This window comes from Rousettus aegyptiacus, unplaced genomic scaffold, assembly GCF_014176215.1.
Source record: "Rousettus aegyptiacus isolate mRouAeg1 unplaced genomic scaffold, mRouAeg1.p scaffold_m13_p_3, whole genome shotgun sequence".
NCBI classification, from domain to species: Eukaryota; Metazoa; Chordata; class Mammalia; order Chiroptera; family Pteropodidae; genus Rousettus; species Rousettus aegyptiacus.
In genome coordinates, this window is record NW_023416306.1 from 132,706,305 (window position 1) to 132,725,841 (window position 19,537).

Here is a 19,537-nt window from a genome sequence, read left to right on the forward strand (position 1 = left end):
GTTAACTTACACTGTAAGGTCAGAATAAGGATTGGACATTTTCAATATTAAATTTGAAATATACTAACCAGATGCTACATGTATGAAAGATTTAAAACAAATAAAAAATCACATGTTCAGTATCTTAAGATAGCACAGACAGTAATTATGGCATGTTCCTAGAAAAAAAATAAATCACACACACTATTTGCAAAACACCCAAGTCATTCTAGTATTCTATAAATGTTAGACTAGGTTACAGCATTTGTAGTTTTCATTTTTATTAACAACTTTTTAAATATAATTTTAAATTTATAATATTAATTTTAAAGCTTAAACTTACTCAGAGGGGAACTTTTCTGCTTGCATGGCCACAGATCCTAAGTAATAGCCCTGTTCATTCTGGTCAGGGTGACCCATATAACGTTCCGTGTAGCCTGTATCATAGAAGATCCACAGAGTGACTGGAGCCCCAGCAATAGCAACCTACATAAGACAACAATGATAGTCAAGTGTGGTCCAGAAAAGAATGGCTAGCAATGGGAATTTCTAACTGCAAATTTACAGGCTAAAGTTATCCTTAGGCTTTAGCCTCATGACTGAGCCTACATGGTCTCAGGCTACTCAAAAAAATCAAGTGCCAGGGTCAAGAACTTGATAGTTTGGGCATCAGTTAGTTTCTTTTTCCACAGACATGTGGAATACCAAACCCTTAACCTGGGCTCGTTGAAATACAAACATGGGCCCCTTTGTTAAAAGGGGAGGTTGAACCAGAACATATGAATGTCTCAGTGTAAATGGATTCTTGGACTAGAAAAAATGTGTGAGGAGTGTCAGTTTTATATAGGAAAAACAGAGGAGTGTCAGTTTTATATAGGAAAAGCAGTAGTTTTTTTTTTTTTTTTTTAGCTTCTGTTGGTAATACAAAATTTAAAACAATGAAGAAAATATATATTTAAGACTAAACACTTGCCTCATTTTAAGGCTCCTACATACAGTTTTATATTGAATATTCTAATCACTTTCTCGACAGCTGTATGCCTGAGAAAACTATGGCAGTTTTCAGAATTTTATTGTTATTATAAATAAAAATTATTTGAATATAAAGGAAAAAACAAAAACCCTATCATTTTTATTCTTAAAAATAAAAATTATTTTTCACTGTAAAATAAAATCATGTTATTGAAAAATAAAGAAGAAAACCACTACTCATAATTCCTACTCCCTTAACAACTGCTAGCATCTTTATATATTTTCTTTTACATTGTTCTAAGAAGTTGTTTATAGAATCGTAAACATCATTTATATATTAATACAGATTTACTCTGGACTTATGATGTGCCAAGCACTGTGCTTGGCTGCTTCGGATACAGTGAGGCACATGGCAGACATGTGCCTCACTGTATCCTAAGAGCTTGCAACCCAACGGTTAAACAAGTGACTGCAATCCAATATTGTACATTTATGTGTTTTGGCAATTATGAGTAATTCTCATAATCTTTGGCATGTATCTCTATAAATGGCCCAAAACTGGTCATCAAGTTGACAAGTATTTTTTCAATATATAGATATGTAAACATCTATCTTACATGGATAGCACAAGTTGATAGATGTATTACCTCACATGGTTATTAAATACACAAACCCTAACATTCCATAATACTGCCAACTCTGTAAACCTTCAGAAAATCAGCATTTTCTCATAGTCTCAATTTACAAAAAATTCTTTTATTGGGAAAAGAAGTACAATATAAAGTCACATACCCTGAAGATATCTGATCTCTGCATTAATGCCATCAGGGAGAGGTATCCTCCATAGGACCAGCCATGGATGCCCACACGATCTAAGTCAATGAAATCATATCGAGAAGCTAGATATTGAAGTCCCTCCACCTGGTCGTCAATTTCTATTTGACCCTGTCAAAAAAAGAGAAAATTTCACTGATTCTAACAACAAAAAAAGTCCCATTATAAGAGTGCTTTTAAAGCTGATAAATGTTTTTACGAAAAATATCTGTAGTTTTTTAAATTAGAATTCATTATCAATTGAGATTCTGTTGCCCAAAAAACATTTTTTAAAACTCAATTTAGAGACAGGGGCCAATAGCTTCTGTTGCTAGCCTGTCCTAGAGTTTAGTTACTCCTTAGTTATAAAGTTTGTTTCAACTGCAACCCAAACTGTCCCATGTTATATGGGTACTTCCCATTTCTATTTGTTCTGTTGTCTGCTAAGAGGTCAGCATCTTCCTTGTAACAAGCCTTCCCATACCCAGACAAAAAATTAGTCCCCTTACGTGGTTGACGAATTTTACTTCTTTTTAAAATGTAATATAGTAAAGCAGAAGGAATCATTCTTGAGGCCTTATCTCCCTATTTCCCCATCATCTACCTCTAGGAACTGAATATACTGTTTATTTAAAGTCCTATTAAGTCCTAATTCCTACCACCATCACCCTTGTCTGTATTACTAGGCCTGCCAGTGCACACGATCTCACTTCACTGAGCCTAACACAAAAATAAAAACAAAAAAACTTACATGAGAATACAACATAAGGTCAAAGAACTGGCTGTGAGAGAAAATCCCCATGTCTTACTCAGCATGTCCAATACACTGGCAAACACAGTAACTGCCTTACTGTGCAAAAGGAACATCGGATTCTCATCATTTCCCAAAGCAGCAGAAAGGACATGGGGCATCTCTAAAAGGTAGCATTTAAAGCTTCCTGTAGAGAGAAAGAGGCTTGTCACAAGGAAGGCACTAACCAGTTGGTTTCTCTCTTCACAGAGGACAGAACAAATCTCAATTATTCCTCTCAGTAGTGTATAGGATCCTGAAAGCTATATAGTGCTGCCGTCTGGCTAACCTGGACATACACAGAAAGAGAGAGTACATCTACATCTGTATCAAAAAGGTTCTATTTCAGCTCCCCAAAGTTACTTACAAGTAGACAAAAGCTAGCCTAATGAATGCCAAGTTGCATCTTCCCTCCCATCCCAAACTCTAACACTAGAACCCTCCCTCCCTCTCTCTCCTGCTCGTGCTCTCTTGCTCACAGACCCTTCCTCCTGACTCTCTCCGGGATCTCACACCAAACAATGCATCAGAATATATGAATGTCTTAAAAGAAAAATGTTCATATGTTCACACACCATTTTATATTTAAAGGCGCCTTCAAACTTAAGCCCTCGGTGACAGGACCCCCTGTTGTCTATCACTACGACCACATAACCCAGAGAGGCCAGGGTATTCAAACGGAAATACTTGACTCCTTTAAACCGATTATTCACCAACTGCACCTGAGGAAGAAACACAACTTCAGTAACATTTATTAATGGTAGCATATAAAAGCATGAGAGGCAGGACATTACAAAAAGTAGAAAACTTAAATTTTTAAATATTATTTTACCTTTAAAATAACATTTTATTTTCTTGTGGCAAGAACACTTAATGTGAGATCTACCCTCTCAATAAAATTTTAAGTATACAATATAGCAGGGGTCCCCAACCCCTGGGCTATGGACCTATACCAGTCCGTGGACTGTTTGGAACAGGGTCGTACAGCAGGAGGTGAGCGGCGGGGAGCCAGCAAAGCTTCATCTCTATTTGCAGCCACTCCCCAGCGCTAGCATCACTGCCTCAGCTCCACCTCAGATCATTAGGCATTAGATTTTCATAGGAGCACTGGTCCCTGATGCCAAAAAGGTTGGGGACCGCTGCAGTATATAGTATTGTTAATTATAGGCAATGTTGTACAGAAGATCTCTAGAATTTATTTACCTTGCATAAATGATACTTTATGCCCATTTATTAGCAACTCTCCACCACCCCTATTTGTTCTTAAATCAACTTAAATCTTTTCATGTTTTTATGTTGCTTCTTTTCTTTTTCCTATGTGGGATGGTTGATCTTGAGCCTGCAAGGAACAAGCTGGCCCCAGACTTCTCCAAGTCCATATTTCTTTGCCTCCAATTCTTACGTGTCCAAAGACGGGAAACCACAGACACGCCTTTGTAGGAGGGTACTTCTTTTCTTTGTTAACTTCACACTTAATTCAGGGCAATTACTGGGCAACTGGATTTTACAACTATAACCGAGATATTAATTGCATACAAGGAAATTAACCTACCTTATAGAAAAGGTTACTAAAATAATTACTTCTACACTGAAGAACTGTTTCATTCAAATGGCAGAGACAAAGTTAAACAGATTAATTTTCTTCCCTACCCGTCTCTTCTGGGATAATCTCTGACCAGTACCAGGAAAACTTAGTATTTTAGTGAAACATCATAACCAGTCTAGCTTTTTTTTCCTGTTATACAAATCAGGTCAAAAGGTAGAATAATTCTTAAATCACTTTATTGCCCTAGAAACTATACTTCAAAATGACTGGGAAATTAAATGTAGTTTAGAGCTTCACCAGAAATAAACTATCTAGGGAAAAGGGGATTTTAGTGGGCAGAAAGTTACAGAAGTTCAAGGTTTGGTGGACACTAAGATAGATATTAAACAACAAAAAATGTTCTGGCAAAAATGAAAAAGTTTTCTCTCACTGAAACTAATGGGAAAACCAAGTCAGCCAGGAGTTAAACAAGAATCAACACTAACTTCACTCAAAAAATAGCTACTGAGTACTGGGCTAGATTTGAGGGTTGGGAGTGGTACATAGCATCTTCTTTCTGAACTTTTGGATGTTAGTACCACTGTAAAGACTGTTGAACTGGCCTTCCTGTTTCTATTCTTATCCTCTTATAGTCTATTCACATGGTAACAGAATGATGTTTTAAAAATGTAAATCAGATATGATTTTGTAGCTTAGCTCCCTCAAATGATAAGGAGTTTAGATCAGAATAAGACTAAATCCCATACCATTGCCTTTGAGAAGCTACATTATCTGGCCCTTAGTGATTTTTCTGACCTCATCTCATATCATTTCCTTCCTTTTACACACTGTATCCTAACCTAACCTTAGTTTCAACTATATCAAGTTGATTCTAACTTCAGGACCTTGACAAATATTTATGATGCTTCCTATGTATACTGTTCCGTCTGGAATGCTCTTCCATCAGATCCTTAACATGGCTCATTCCTTCTCAGCCTCTGTACCCTCAGAAATCTTCCCTGACCTTCTTATCAGAACTTCCATTTTAGTCACTTTGTCATCCTCTTTCCAACCAATTATTCATAACACTTTCATTATATGAAGTTATGTATTTTTCTACTTATTATTTTCCTCATTAAGCTCTATGAGGGTAGGATATTAGTCTAATTTGTTCACTGTGGTATCCTCACTGTCTAGAATAGTACTGGTACATAATAGGAACTCAATAACTATTTGCCGAATGAATGAATGAATGAAAAATTGAGATAGGGGAATGATGTTTTTTTCCCTTCCTACCATGGGGAAGGGGGATTTTTGGTGGGCAAAGGTTTTTTTTTTTTTTTTAAGGGAGGGAGCTGAAAAAAGAAGTAGTAGGCACAGAAGAACTCAAATATGAGCATTTAAAGAAAACTACTTCACTTTTTTACCTGTTGTCAGGCACAGAAGATGGTCTCAAATGCCTGATATGAACATTTTCCCCCAGAGCCAGTTTTTCTGCCTTTGGTGGCTGGAGGCCTACTACTTCTGGAAGAAAATAGTTAGACATAATACCTCTGGCACTGAGAATTCAAAAGTCTCCTTCGGAATTAATTCTTCAAAACCTTTGTCCTATTATCACCTAACCTGATCTTTTGTACATTTATATTTACAGAGCAATGTCTGGCACATAGGAAGCGTAATAAATATTTGTCAAATAAACATTTTTAAACACAGAGCTGTTACCAATGAAGAGTTTAAAGAACTAAATAAGCCTTTATGACTTTAATGGGAGATATTGTTTTTCTTGGATTTTAGTTTTGTTTGACTACAGATGTTGTTATATTTAGTGACGAAGTAATTGACCTTGTGTTATGAACTGAAGCACTTTGACCTGTAAATATACCAAAAAAGAACATGGTTTGGACCACTTTGTTCAAATTTCACAAGGCTATTGTGTGCCATTACAAAGATCTGGTCTTATATTAAGGATCCTCTTCATAATTAAGCCAGATGGAGGCATCAAACAAGAGGATTAACTGATTTCCCAGTGGGCTGAAGTGCCAGAGGCATTCTACCACATAGTCTCCTGGGGAAATCTCCCTGCAAACCAAACACCGGATTCTCCTGTGGCATCACCAAATTTGAATGTTTCCAGAGAATACTTTGAGAAAGAAATTGTTTCTATAAGTGTAAAAAAGTACAGTCGTACTCATAAAGAACTCCAAAGAATTAACCATTTTTGTTTTAATTGCACTGCCTAATACTTCTTTTTATTATGGTAAAATATACATAAAATTTACCGTTTCAACTATTTTAAGAATACAGTTCAGTGGCATTAAGTATACTCCCACTGTTGTGGAACCATCACCATTATCTGTTTCCAGCACTCTTCATCATCCCAAACAGAAACTCCATACCTATTACACAACGACTTCCTATTCCTCCCTTAGTTCCTGGACACTTCTATTCTACTTTCTGTTCCTATGAATTTGCTTATACTAGGCATCTCATACAAGTGGAATAATTGAATATCTGTCCTTTTGTGTCTGGCTTATTTCGCTTAGCACAATGTCCTATGGGTTCATCCCTGTTATAGCATGTGTCAGAATTTCTTCTTTTTTTTTTAAGTCTACATAATATTCTATTTTATACCACATTTTGTTTACCCATTCATCTGTCAACAAACACATGGGTTGCTTCTACCTTTTGGCTGCTATGAGTAATGCTACAATAAACACTGGTATGCAAGTGTCTGTTGAAGTCTTTGCTTTCGATTCTTTGAGGGTATACATTCAGAAATGGAAATGCTAGATTAAACTGTAATTGTTTAACTTTTTAAAGAAACGCCATAGTTTTCCACAGCAACTGGATCATTTCATATCCCCATCAGCAATGCATGAGAGTTCTAATTTTTCCACACCCCTGCGAACATTTGTTATTTCCCCCCTTTTTTTTTTAAAATAGCTATACTAATGGGGCATATATCACTAAAGTGGTATCTCTGTGTTATCGCTGTGGTTTTGATTTGCATTTTCCTAATGATTAGTGATACAGAGCATCTTTTCATTTGGCTTACACTTTTTAAACTTAATTACTAACATAAGGAGTCCTTTAGTTTTAAAATCTAGATAAATCAAATGGTTTTTATAGTGTATTTTTCACATATCTCACATATCATTCCTTCATGGAAAGGAGAAACACTCTTCTTACTTAGCCTTAATATCTAAGTAATATAACAAAACGTATAAAGCTTCTGAGAGTGTTCTGTAACTTCTCTTTTGAATTTCTTTGTATTAAGCCTTTTTTTTATAGTTTACGAAGATTTGACTTCAAGTTTTTAACAAAAGTCTAATTTAACTTTTTCATGATTTATGTATAGATGATATAATACAATTGTTAATGTTTTGTTTATAAAACACAATAATGGCAAAGTGATTTAACTTGACTAGATCATCGTTGCTGAGTTTGCAGTTTATGTAGTTATTTTGTGTTTATCTTTTAGATGACTTGACATCTAGATACATTTTTAGATACTGAAAAATTGGGTTTAAGTATAAAGGATATTTACTAAGTCCAAGAGTTACTTTGTAAAAACAGCATAATTATACTCTAATTTCTTTAAGGGCTTGATGTAAGACATATAATCAAGAATAAACATTTAAAAAAATTACCAATTAACCAACTCATCTACCCAAAATACTTTATTTTGATAGTCAGTAGAATGTACTTAATACTGAGATGCTAATATTTAATACAAAAAACTAGCTGATAAATGTATTCTAGTCTGCTTGAGATATATCCTTAAAATAAAGAGGAGGAGTTCGTTAGACTACCAAAGCTTTCTGAAAATATCTTTGAAGACTTTTTACTTACCAAGATATTTAATTATTTAATTTCATTCTCAAAACATGTTTCTCTACACAGAAAACAAAACATTTACTTGTTGACATGAATATTCTATTCCCCATGACACTTACAGTCCTCAATGGAAATTAGGAAAATGATGCTGATTTACAAATTAGCCATCTAACAAGACCCAGCTTCCTAAAATTCAAAACTGGATAATTAAAACATCATAAGTCAGAGTTTAACAGCGGAGCCCCAACAATGCTTAAATCTTAAACGACTGTCTAGATGTTTAAAAAAACAGATCACTTAAAAAAATATATATATATACATATAAAAAATAAAATATACTCACCTGAGGACCACCATATATGAACAGTACAGTAGGGTATTTCTTTCCAGGTTGTAGATCATGAGGTTTGTATAGCATTCCATACAATGTAAATCCAGTAGTACTTTCAAAAGAGAAAATTTCTGGAGGGGTATAGTCAGGGAGAGGTCCTGCAAGGAAATAACATACAGAGTTTGTAAGGGACCTTCTTATGAGAGCTCTGTAATCTGAGAGCAAGGAAAAGATACCATAAACCCGCAACCTTACACACAAATAACTGACCATCCCCCTTGCAGGTCATAAGAAAGAAATTAAGCAAGAACATTTATCTTTACAAAAGAAAAGCTAATGAGCATCAAATTGCTTCAGAAATAGATACAGAATATTATGAATAATCCTTGGAAGCTAGGAGGTATTTACATGCAGAACTCAGTTCGGTATAACTTATGGTTAACACATATACCTGATTAGAAACTGGAAGCACAAATTTAACTTAATTTAACATGTTCATGGCAGGTGCTCAAATAACATTTGTTTTGATTATTAGAGAATAAGCTCAACCAGAATCCAGAAAAAAAGAAAGTTATGATCAGTCTTTGGTTTACCAAAACTATACAGATCTATCCTAAGTCTGTGTATATTGGAGGATATTATAGTCTAAGCAGAGATCATCACCATGGGCAGAGATCATCACTATACTACAAATTCTGCTTGTGGACATTAAAAAGCACCTTTACCCTGTGGTTTTATATTAATTGTTAACCCCTTAGCAGTTATTTAATGTGTGAGAATACTTAACAGGAAAAAAAAATTGGGGGATAAAGTGGTTTAAAAGATAAATAAAATCAGTCCATTCTTTATGTTGAAAAAAGAATTTTAAAAATAGATAATTTGCAGTGCTTTTACTCTCATATAGAGTGAGTCTTTGATCCTATATTCAGACAGCTATTCCAAGTGCTTTAAAAGTTTAAGAAAGCTACCAGCTGGTTATTCCCTTAAAAAATGGTTTCTTAGCTGATATACTGACAATATTAATCATATTTTCAAAAAGGTCTTCCAGACCTGCTCCTGCCTGCAGTGGGAGGTGATCCATATTATTCAGTAGTTGATAGTACAGGAGGGGTGGGATCAACCTGAAACCCAGCAGCTCAGAAACAGGCAGTGGTGAGAGATGAAGACTCTGCTCAGGAAATGTGGACATATCACACTAATGTACTAATCCTACTTAAAATCAGGTTCAGGGAAATGAGTACCTGCTGAATCCAAAATGGTGGCCCAGAATTCCTTTGTTTTGCAAGTTGAGTCATCTTCAGGACTTGACAGCTTGTAAAGGGACACACAGTGTGGATTCTTCTGGTTACTATACTTACTTATAAAGAAGTCACAGTGCTAGAAAGAAGAGAAACAATTACTTTTTCCCATGGAAAAGTAACAAAGGTTATCTGCTATTACATCTGCACTGATGCTATATTAGGAAAAGAAGAGCCCGATCATTTATGTACATATACAATGCAGAAGTTAAAGCTAAATTTTTTAAAATTTTTCCACAGAGAATCAAACTTCTGCAGGTCAATTTCATATTATTCAAAAAGAGTATTACATGACAGGAAACCCTTTTCAAATAGAGACCTAATACCTGGCTGATGCAGCAAGAGTGAGAATAGCCACGGTCAGTCAGCCTTGTCACTTCTCCAGGATTTACATAACTGACCACATACAGGTGATGCTCTAAAGGAGAGTCTTTGGTGCCTTCAAAATATACCAGCTTTCTAACTTCATCAACCTGGATCTGTCAAAATAACAATATAAAAATAAGTGCTAGTATGACCTTGGCAAGGTCAGTAATTCGACCAACAATACCTAATTTTATTTAGAATCATTTGTGTCACCCTTTGACTTGTGGTTCCTTTTAAAAAAATTTCCACCGATGTTAATAAACTTGTTGGTTTGTTTATGACTTATACCTAGCTAAGAACAGATCCTGTCCAGAAGGAAAAAGGACACTAGATAGAGTTGTACACTATTAGTAGAGTTTCCTACCAATTAAAATGACAACCCTCTATAGGAAAAAATAATAGCTATATTGCAGCTTAGTCAACTATTCATGCATACTTAACAGAGCCTAATTTTAGCATCCTGTGTATTTCTCAGTACCGTATTATCTTAGGCAGTACTTTTTGGTCTTTTGTATAAATCTGTAAAAGTGTTTTTATCTATTGGACTGGGGAATAATTGAACTCAATTGCAAGTAAACTCACAGATGAATTCACATAATATTCTTTCCGAATCACTACATTCTAATGAAATGGCTGTTATTCTTCTTTATAAAAATCTTTTACCAGTCTATTCAAACAAAATTTAATAAAATCAAATTCTTTTACACACTAAAGAAAACACAGATACAATTCTAAAAGCAAGTACTTCTAAATGCTACATTTTCTCCAGGAAGCTTCTTCTTCATTGTTAAAGATTTTTAGCACACATGGATACAGAAATAAACACAGCTAAGATTACATAGTCCTATACAACATATCTGGAAAGGGTACAAGTGATATGGAAGATAGGACAAATATTCATGAAGCTTCACAGGTATGTGTTAATACCATGTGAAAGGTTGGTACTGGTTCTAGCAGTTGGGAGTCAGGCATTTCAAAACTGAAAAATAACTCGTTAATTCTTTACCCCCATCTATAATGGTTCTTTTCTGTTTCATGTAACTACTTTATTCTACAGATGTATCAGAATTACCTGACGGGCTATTAAACATATTGCTGGGTCCTACCACTACAGTTTCTAGTTCAGGAAATCTGGGGTGGGCCCAAGAATTTGCATTTCAAAAAGTTACCAGGTGATGGTGATGAACTGCTGCTGGTCCAGAGACCATACTTTGAAAAACCACCCCTCAAAACTAAGCAGCACATAGCCTTAAAAGTCTCATATCTTTACCCAATTACTGCCATTAGACATCTTTGCATGGGAACAAGGTCACTGGCAAAAGTAGAGGCGGGGGGTGGGGGAAGATAACTTAAAAAAAAACAAAGCAAGGATAGAGGGGAATATAGAAGAGTAAGAAAGACAGGCACAAACATAGTACATAAATAGGCATGACATAAACAAAGAAGAAAAAAGATACACAAAATGGTTGCCCAAATAAGGTTCAGATTTGCATAAATAAAAATTTTGGGGTTCTCTCAGTATTATCCAATCATTACACAGCATGAAATTTACATTAGTGTAATTTTTTGTTATCAGAACTTAGAATTCCATAAGATTTTTCTCAGGTGACAATAATATCCAAGGTCCCTAAACAGAAAAAAAAATATATTTGGATATATAACTAGAAGGCCATATGAGACTCTCAGTGAAAATTAGACTATAAAGGTAGCCTATTATGCTATAAAGTTTTTACCAATGAAAACAAACCTGGGACCTGGATCTTTATTCTTTCTCTTTGATTACCTTGGGGATTACAAGTGACTCTTATTAGTAGCCAGTATACACAATCCTTCAATAAATTTCCAAATCAATGAGAGGAAACCATAGGCCTTCAACATAATCTTGGTAACATACATCAACTTAACTATGTATCACACATATAATAGGTGGAATTCTTAGAGATCTCATGAAACTGACCACCTAACTGAATGCTGAAATAAATATAAAGTACTATGAAAGGCAAAAGAAAAAAAATTAAAATTCACTGAATTACTACAGAAAGCTAAATGCTGAAAGTCAAACAGTGGGTGGATTTCCCTCCTTTTCTCTATCAATCTATGTTCTGTATAAATGTTTACCATTTTTTGCAGATGGTGGATGAAATAAGATACAGGTGAATGAAAGAATCACTATCTCAGTAGTAGTAAATGCAATTTCTAATGTAGAAATGACACAAGTAGTTTATAAGAGATTTAAAAGTAATTCTCAAACTCTTTAATTTAGGACTTGTTCCACTGGAGAAGTACGGCCCAGTCCTTTCCTTACTAAGTAGCAACACTGTATCTGAAAATGGTGACCTTTGGTAACCAGCATACATCTAATATCGGGGCTATAAAATGGGTGAGATTTATACCTTAAGATTCTTCCTTTCTAACAACTTGAGTTCTTATCATTTTCAAAACACTGGGTTCGTGTGAAGTTGTACTACTGATTTTTATTACTGCATACACAGGAGATGGTGACTAAACATATTAATAGAATAAAAGAACATACATTAGAGCCATGCCGACCAAGAACTTCCCATTCACCACTGGTAATTGCTATTTCCTCTTTGACAGGACACTTGAAGTCACCTAAAGATAAATATAGTTATAATTCAGCATTATTCACTTTATACAAGACTATAAGCAAATGAAACAATAAAAAACAGTATTCTAAACTTTTTTCCCCCCAAAAAAGTAGATTTAAAATTTCAAGTTATGTCTAGGGTAATGAAAATGTTTTGGAAGTAGTTAGAAGTAGTAGTTGCACAATGTGTGAATATATTAATGCCACTGTTCATTTTTAAATGGTTTAATTTATTTAATGTTATGTCAATTTCACCATAATAAAAAAAAGTCCACAGTTTAAAAAAAACCTCCAAGTTATGAGTCCTCATAATACTCTGGAATAATGATGGAATGATCCATGCAAGTAAAGTAAAAACTGCAAAATATGTTTTTATGGCAAAGCCAGAAAAGAACTCAAAAAACTTTTAGACCTTAGGGGAGACAAAGATATCTAATGGGTCAACAAGGTATTTGTTCTAGAAATGCCAACAAACCACTTAAAAAGTCACAGAAGGGAAATTTTAATGCCATTATTTTTCATTTGCCAAAAATAAATTGGGTATTACCATAGTAAATGCCAACATGCCCCATTTGTCTTTATGACATTCTGTCTTGGTAGGTGAGGCTCTCAATGGTCTAAGGAAGAGGTTAAAAAATGGAAACTATTTCTCTTTGCCTAGTTACTGCTAGCTACGGCTGTGGGAAATGGCAGCTGAGGGCAGGCTAAGATGATGAGATAGTACAGGGGTCTCACTCAAATTTTAAAAAATTGACTTAATTTCTTTTCTTAGGTACAAAAAATTAACTTAGTACTTTAAATTTTATGGCCAGAAAATATTATTTAAAAAATATATATATATCTCAAGTATTGTTTCATATCATAGCCCCTTAAGGAAGAAAAGTGAAAGGAGGAGGAAAATAAAGTGGACATGAAGAGAAATGAGGAAGACCTGGAGCAGGAAAGACAAAAAAAAAAAAAAAAAAAAAAAAAAAAAAAGAGGGAAAGGGAAAAAACAGGTAGATAATTTGAGGGGCCCAGAAATAGACAGTGAGAGGAACAGAGCCTAGGCATTCTGAGATGAATGTTAACTGAGGTAACAGCTCTTCTTACATCCTTCAATTAGAGTAAAACATTTTAAGTTATGCTTTTTATTATTGTCCCCCAAATACTGTTTTAATTAACTACTATTTACTATTCACAGCTCTCTGACCAGTCTTCGTCACTAAACTTTCTGGAATTCCATAAGTGAATTTCACTTCTGAACACAGGTAAGACAATTTCACACTATGGGCCAAGTTAAACTTAGGCTCTCAGGGAAGAAATTCTCTATCTTAGATATATAAGGTTTTACCTGTTTTTAAAAAAATTAGGAAAAGGAAAGAAGCAAAGTCATAGGCAGTATTTACTTTGCAGGTCCTAAGACTGAGCTCATTTATCCCCAAAAAAGAATGATATTTAAAGGTCATGTTAAAAAATAAACAACCCAATTAAAATCCCAGCAAAGGATTCAAATACCCGTTTCTCCAAAGATAGTCAAATTGCCAATAAGCACATGAAAAGATGCAGAATGTCACTAGTCATTAGTGAAACGCAAATCAAAACCATAATGACATACCACTTCACACTCACTATTACCAAAAAATCCCCCAGAAAATAACAAATGTTGGCAAGAATGTGGAGAAATTGGAGCCCTTGCGCACTGCTAATGGAATGTAAAACAATGCAGCTGCCATGGAAAAGAGTATAATGGTTCCTTTTAAAAATTAAAAATAGAATTACCATAAGATCTAGCAATTTCATTTCTGGGTATATATTCAAAAGAGGATCAGATAAATATTTGTACACCCATGTTCATAGCACCATTATTCACAATAGCCAAAAGGTGGAAGCAACCCTAGTGTCTGTGCAGGGATGAATGGATAAAAAAAATGTGATACATATATACAATGGAGTATTATTCAGCATTAAAAAGGAAAGACATTCTGGCACATGCTACAACCTGGATGAACTTTGAGGACATTATGCCAAGTGAAATAAGCCAGTTATAAATGGATAAATACTATACAATTCCATTTAAATGAGGTATCTAGATCAGTCAAACTCAGAGAGATAGAAAGTGGTTGCCAGGGGCTGAGGGGGAGAAAGAAATGAAGAGTTATTTATTTTCTACTAAATTGTGTATTATTTATTAGGTAGTTTCAGTTCGGGAAGATGAAAAAAGTTCTGGAGATTAATGGTGGTGATGGTTGCATAACAATATAAATATACTTAATGGCACTAAACCGTACACTTAAAAATGCTTTAAATGACAAATTTTGTTAGCTATAGTTTACCAGTTTTTTTTTTAAAGGCTATGTTGAGTCTGTTAAGTTACAAATGGCAGTTAAGTATCTAACATAACATCATAAAGTGCCTACTATTCCAAAACAAACTACTTAAGCAGAAAACCATTAATTCAATTTTTAAAAAATCCTCAAGCATTCAAAGTACCATTTTACCTTTTATAGGCTTATATATCCAATCTGTATTACATTTACCAGAAGGAAAACATCACTCTTTAAAAGAAATTAACTTCAGCAGACATAGTATGTAATTTATTTCACTTTGGGCAACAAAATTGTATGAATCTGAAGAGCTATAACTATACATTAACTTCAATGCAGATGGCGACAGTATAAAAAACATCTAGTATCTAAAAATATCTAATAACTATATAACATTTTAAAAATAGCATTTTAAATCTAAACATGATATGGGTTCACTTTAAACAAATTAAAAATTAGTCAACATAAAAGTAGAAAGTAAAACTAAGTAATCCCACTATCCAGAGATTATCCACTATTAAACAGTTTATTATAAATCTATCGAGAATTTTGTTCTATGGGTTGGAGTCAAGTTAGTAAAGTGGATGCCAACTCACAACTCCTAGAATATAAATTTCCAATTAAGGTATTGCAAGTATTAAAATGAACATACTCATAAAAACAAAACAAAATACCTCTGTTCTGTTTTTACGCATGCATTTGTATTTTAGTTTAACTTATGTATTGAGTTTAATGAAGCAAGTATTGACGCTTACAGAGTACACAAAAGAGACATTACATTACCCTGCCCCTCCCACCTTCTGCCACCAACATTTTTTGTTTTTTTAAAAAAAAGAATTTCTTACTTGGGGCAGGCAGCCCACCACTGGATCGTTTATATCTGCTCTCCTTTAAAATGGATGTAATTTTATATAAATGACGGAAACCTGTTTTGCATTCAGAGGCAAAAATAAATTCAATTTCATCTTCATGACTTTGGGGAAAAACATGAAAGATGTCATGGATCTGTAAAATGAATAGCTTAATTTACTATATACATTAACGAAAATACTACATAAACAAATTAAGCTAGAGAAAGAATTACTTGATAAACATAGTCAAGAATAAATAACTATCAGTGTTAGAGGCTACGGTATATTTACAATTATAGATTTTGCCTGGGACTTTCAGATTTGTCTTACTTTAGTCAAAGACTTCACTCATTGAGAAATAAATGTTCATAAATGGAGAAAAAATGACCAAAACCTTTTTCTTATTCACCAGCTCTGTAATCCTTTGCGATAGTTTAATGATAAAAATCTTATCATAGAAATGAGAAAAAATTTTTTTCCGAGAAATATTTTTTTCCAGCATTTTATTTTATTATTAGTTTCCAAGAGAAATATTTTACCAGTTGAAGGGAAAGGACATGTTCATCTGTTTTAGGTGAATCTTATAAGGCCTATATACAGCAAAGGAGTGAGCTGGATTTATTTATTTCATATCTGTTTAAGTTTCTCCCACTAAATTGGAAAATGCAAAATTCGATCCCAAACTGGTATATTTTGGTATAGTTTGCCAACTCAAAAGAGAAAGTCCTTTCTAGACTCTCCTCTCACAGGCACTGATGAGGCTGTTTTCAATACCTGATATGTCCCAAAAAAGGGCAAATCTGCAGCCAGAGAGATGTCATTTCAATGGCATCTACTTTCCATCTATAAACCTTTTCATTCCGGAACCATCATTCCAATTTGAAATGTTAAAACTAAGAAATAATATTCTCATTTTGGACTTAAAAATTCATTTTGATAGTTTGCTGTAAAACTTAATTTGCTTTAGCATTTTGAGAAAATATTTAACCAAGAACAGGAGAACGGGCATACATTTATCCAGATGTCTGTTGTTTCCTCATAGATAATCAGTGGCGTCACAGAGTCAGGCACTGACTCGATGAATCTCTGTCTTTCCATGGCATCATCTTCAACTGGGATAAACAGTTCAGGCGAGATCAACACTATCTGTAAGCGAGTTTGGGAACGATCTAGTAGGATGGACCAAGCACTATTTAAACAAATAAGAGAAAAGTACCAAAAATAAAGCAAGCTCTCAGAAAATGAATAGTTCCCTATTTTGTCCCCTAGTACCTGTGAGTTATTTCTGTAATCACTATGAAAAAACTGCTTTGGTATTATGTTAAATGATCATTTACAAACAGCTAATTAAAAGTATTAGTTTATACTTATTTATCAAAGTTAATCTTGAATGGAGTTTTAAAAAGTGCTTTTCTTTAAATTTTCAAAATCACAGATGGCCTCTGAAATTGTTTTCTCCCTTTAGGGAGAAAATGCCAGCCTCATAAAATTCCTGTTGTCTACATTAGATACAGAACTATACATAATCATCTTCACATAAGGCTCTACAGATATTTCTGCCTAAATTCATTTAAAAAATACGCACTTAATGTGAGCCTTAAAGTCATACTATTTTAACCACAACACTTTGAAACCATGAATGGCTAAGTAAGAGACAGAATTAAAATGCAATGCACCTATGCTTATAGGATTACAAATCTGCAAGTCCACTTAGTTCAGGAAAAAATTTTTGTGCATAACAACTACACTACAAATTTATATGTGAAGGCAGCTCCAACTGAAAGGAAAATCTAATAATAGCACAGACATTTCTATAGTTCTGGATCCTAAATTATTTGTAAAGAGGTGACAATTTAACATACGCACTATTTTCCCTCTGGAGTCCATCCGGCTCTGGCAATATATTCAACTCCTTCAAACAGAATCTCAAAAGGCTGAATTAGTTCCTTATCTATGACATCTATAATCTATTAAAAAAAGGAATCTAGTTATAAAAAACTTAGATAAATAATTAACTTACTAGTCTACTAAAAGCATTATCTTTAATAACATATACTTTTTCAGACTTAAGTATTTACAAAAGGCATGCAGGATATAGCAAAATCTGCAAGTTGTGGGTTACTGATACTTGTGCTCTTTATGCCAAAAAAACACAGAATTAGCACAGTCTAAAAGTCTTTGCCCCTGAATTTATACTAACAGAACCCTTGATAATAACTGGAAAAAGTTAAGTTTTAACCACTTTAGACTTTAGTATCTACAAAAAATAATAGTCCCTAGTTCCTTATATTTTAGCCTAAAATACTATTTGCATAATATATTAGTGAAATAGCCCTAGGTAAGCAAACATTTTTTATTTAAAATCTAGTCAACACAATTTTAAAAAGTTTTTTAAAAAAATGAACAAAGGATCTGAATAGACAGTTCTCCAAAGAAGAAATACTAATAGCCAATAAACAAATAAAATGAAGCTCAATATCATTAGCTATCAGGAAAATGTAAATCAAAACCACAGTGAGATACGCCAAACCCACTAGAATGGCTATAATAAATAAGATGAAAAGTAACAAGTGTTGATAAGGATGTAAAGAAATTGAAAACCTTATACAGTGCTGGTGGGAATATAAAATAGTGCAGCCATTTTGGAAAACAGTTTGGTGGTTCCTCAAAAGGTTAAACATCAGTTCTATGACCCAACAATTCTATTCCTAGGTATCTAACCAAGAAAAATAAAAACGTATGCCCACACAAAAACCTGTACACACACATTCATGGTAGCATTATTCATAATATCCAAAAGGTGGAAAAAACACAAATGTCCATAACTGATGAATGGATAAATAAAATGTGGTATATATCCATACAATGGGCTAATAGATGATAAAAAGTAATGAGGTGCTGCTACATGGTGCAATACAAATGGAGCTTGAAAACATCATGCTCAGTGAAATAAACCAGACTAGACACTGTATGATTTCATTTACATGAAATTATCATGATGAAAATGTCCTAAAACTGACTGTGGTGATGGCTGCACAACTCTGTGAACATACTAAAAGCCATCTTAAATTGTATTACATGTGACTTGTAACTCAATAAAGCTGTTTTTAAAAAATCTCAATTAAATCTATAATCGAGCTTGTGTGCATTTAGCTTATAAGCGTTTGACTGTCCAAATGGACTGCATTACAAGAGAAATATGGGATATTTAATTTACCAAGACATATATCCAACACAGAAGGTAACTCACCAGTCGATAATCAGTATTTTTAAAATACTGATCTAGAGAATTAACAAAGGCAAAGAGCAGAAATTATTGGAAAGGAGTGATAAATATGCATGGCCTCATATTTTTATTTTGGGAACTAGCACGAAGTTTTCAAAAAATAAGGTCAACCTGAAATCATGTCTGAGCAAATTCAACAAGTCCAAAAAATAAAAAAGTATATCTAAGATCTTTATTAGACTGACTAGTCAAATGACATGAAAAGTCAACAACATTTTATACTTACCCTTCCTTCAGTATCAATCATTATTTCTGACATCTTAAAAGTGACTTTTGGATTTGCTGTGCCTTTAGAAAGAGACAAATAAATAGTAGTGTCTATCCCAAACTATTCAAATTAGTTTTGCCAGATCAATCCTCTTTACACTTAAGAAACATTGTACAGTCAGAGCTTTATTGCATAAGAATCTCAGAACTCTATCACAAATTCATAGTTTTTAAGGGTATTAAAAAAAAAAAGCTAAAAAATGTCAAGAGTCAGTAAGAAATAAAGAAGAAAAATTCTGTATCACTTTATAATTGAAATGCTATAAACAGAAAAATGGGAAAAAGTTACCAATTTATTAAAGACATAA

At 33.8% G+C, this 19,537-nt stretch overlaps 1 protein-coding gene and 1 non-coding gene across 8 annotated transcripts in view; both read right to left on the minus strand.

Moving 5' to 3' along the window:
• The window catches only part of DPP8 (dipeptidyl peptidase 8), a 50,736-nt gene that overhangs the window by 6,541 nt on the left and 24,658 nt on the right, over positions 1-19,537 (minus strand). For 6 of the 7 annotated variants that reach the window (XM_016141030.2, XM_036238820.1, XM_016141031.2 and 3 more), the window contains 11 exons: positions 19,189-19,250; positions 17,543-17,643; positions 16,688-16,865; positions 15,671-15,830; positions 12,445-12,524; positions 9,872-10,024; positions 9,489-9,624; positions 8,260-8,405; positions 3,130-3,276; positions 1,744-1,896; positions 323-465 (listed from right to left, as the gene is read on the minus strand). In XM_016141030.2, the coding sequence (XP_015996516.2) occupies positions 323-465; positions 1,744-1,896; positions 3,130-3,276; positions 8,260-8,405; positions 9,489-9,624; positions 9,872-10,024; positions 12,445-12,524; positions 15,671-15,830; positions 16,688-16,865; positions 17,543-17,643; positions 19,189-19,250 (1,459 nt within the window). Of the gene's footprint in view, positions 1-322; positions 466-1,743; positions 1,897-2,515; positions 2,703-3,129; positions 3,277-8,259; positions 8,406-9,488; positions 9,625-9,871; positions 10,025-12,444; positions 12,525-15,670; positions 15,831-16,687; positions 16,866-17,542; positions 17,644-19,188; positions 19,251-19,537 lie in introns of those variants that run through there. The other variant, XR_004956246.1, reaches the window with a different exon arrangement.
• Positions 3,869-3,999, minus strand: LOC118601155. Its single transcript, XR_004950240.1, has one exon. It is a non-coding gene; the product is annotated as a small nucleolar RNA SNORA38 (small nucleolar RNA).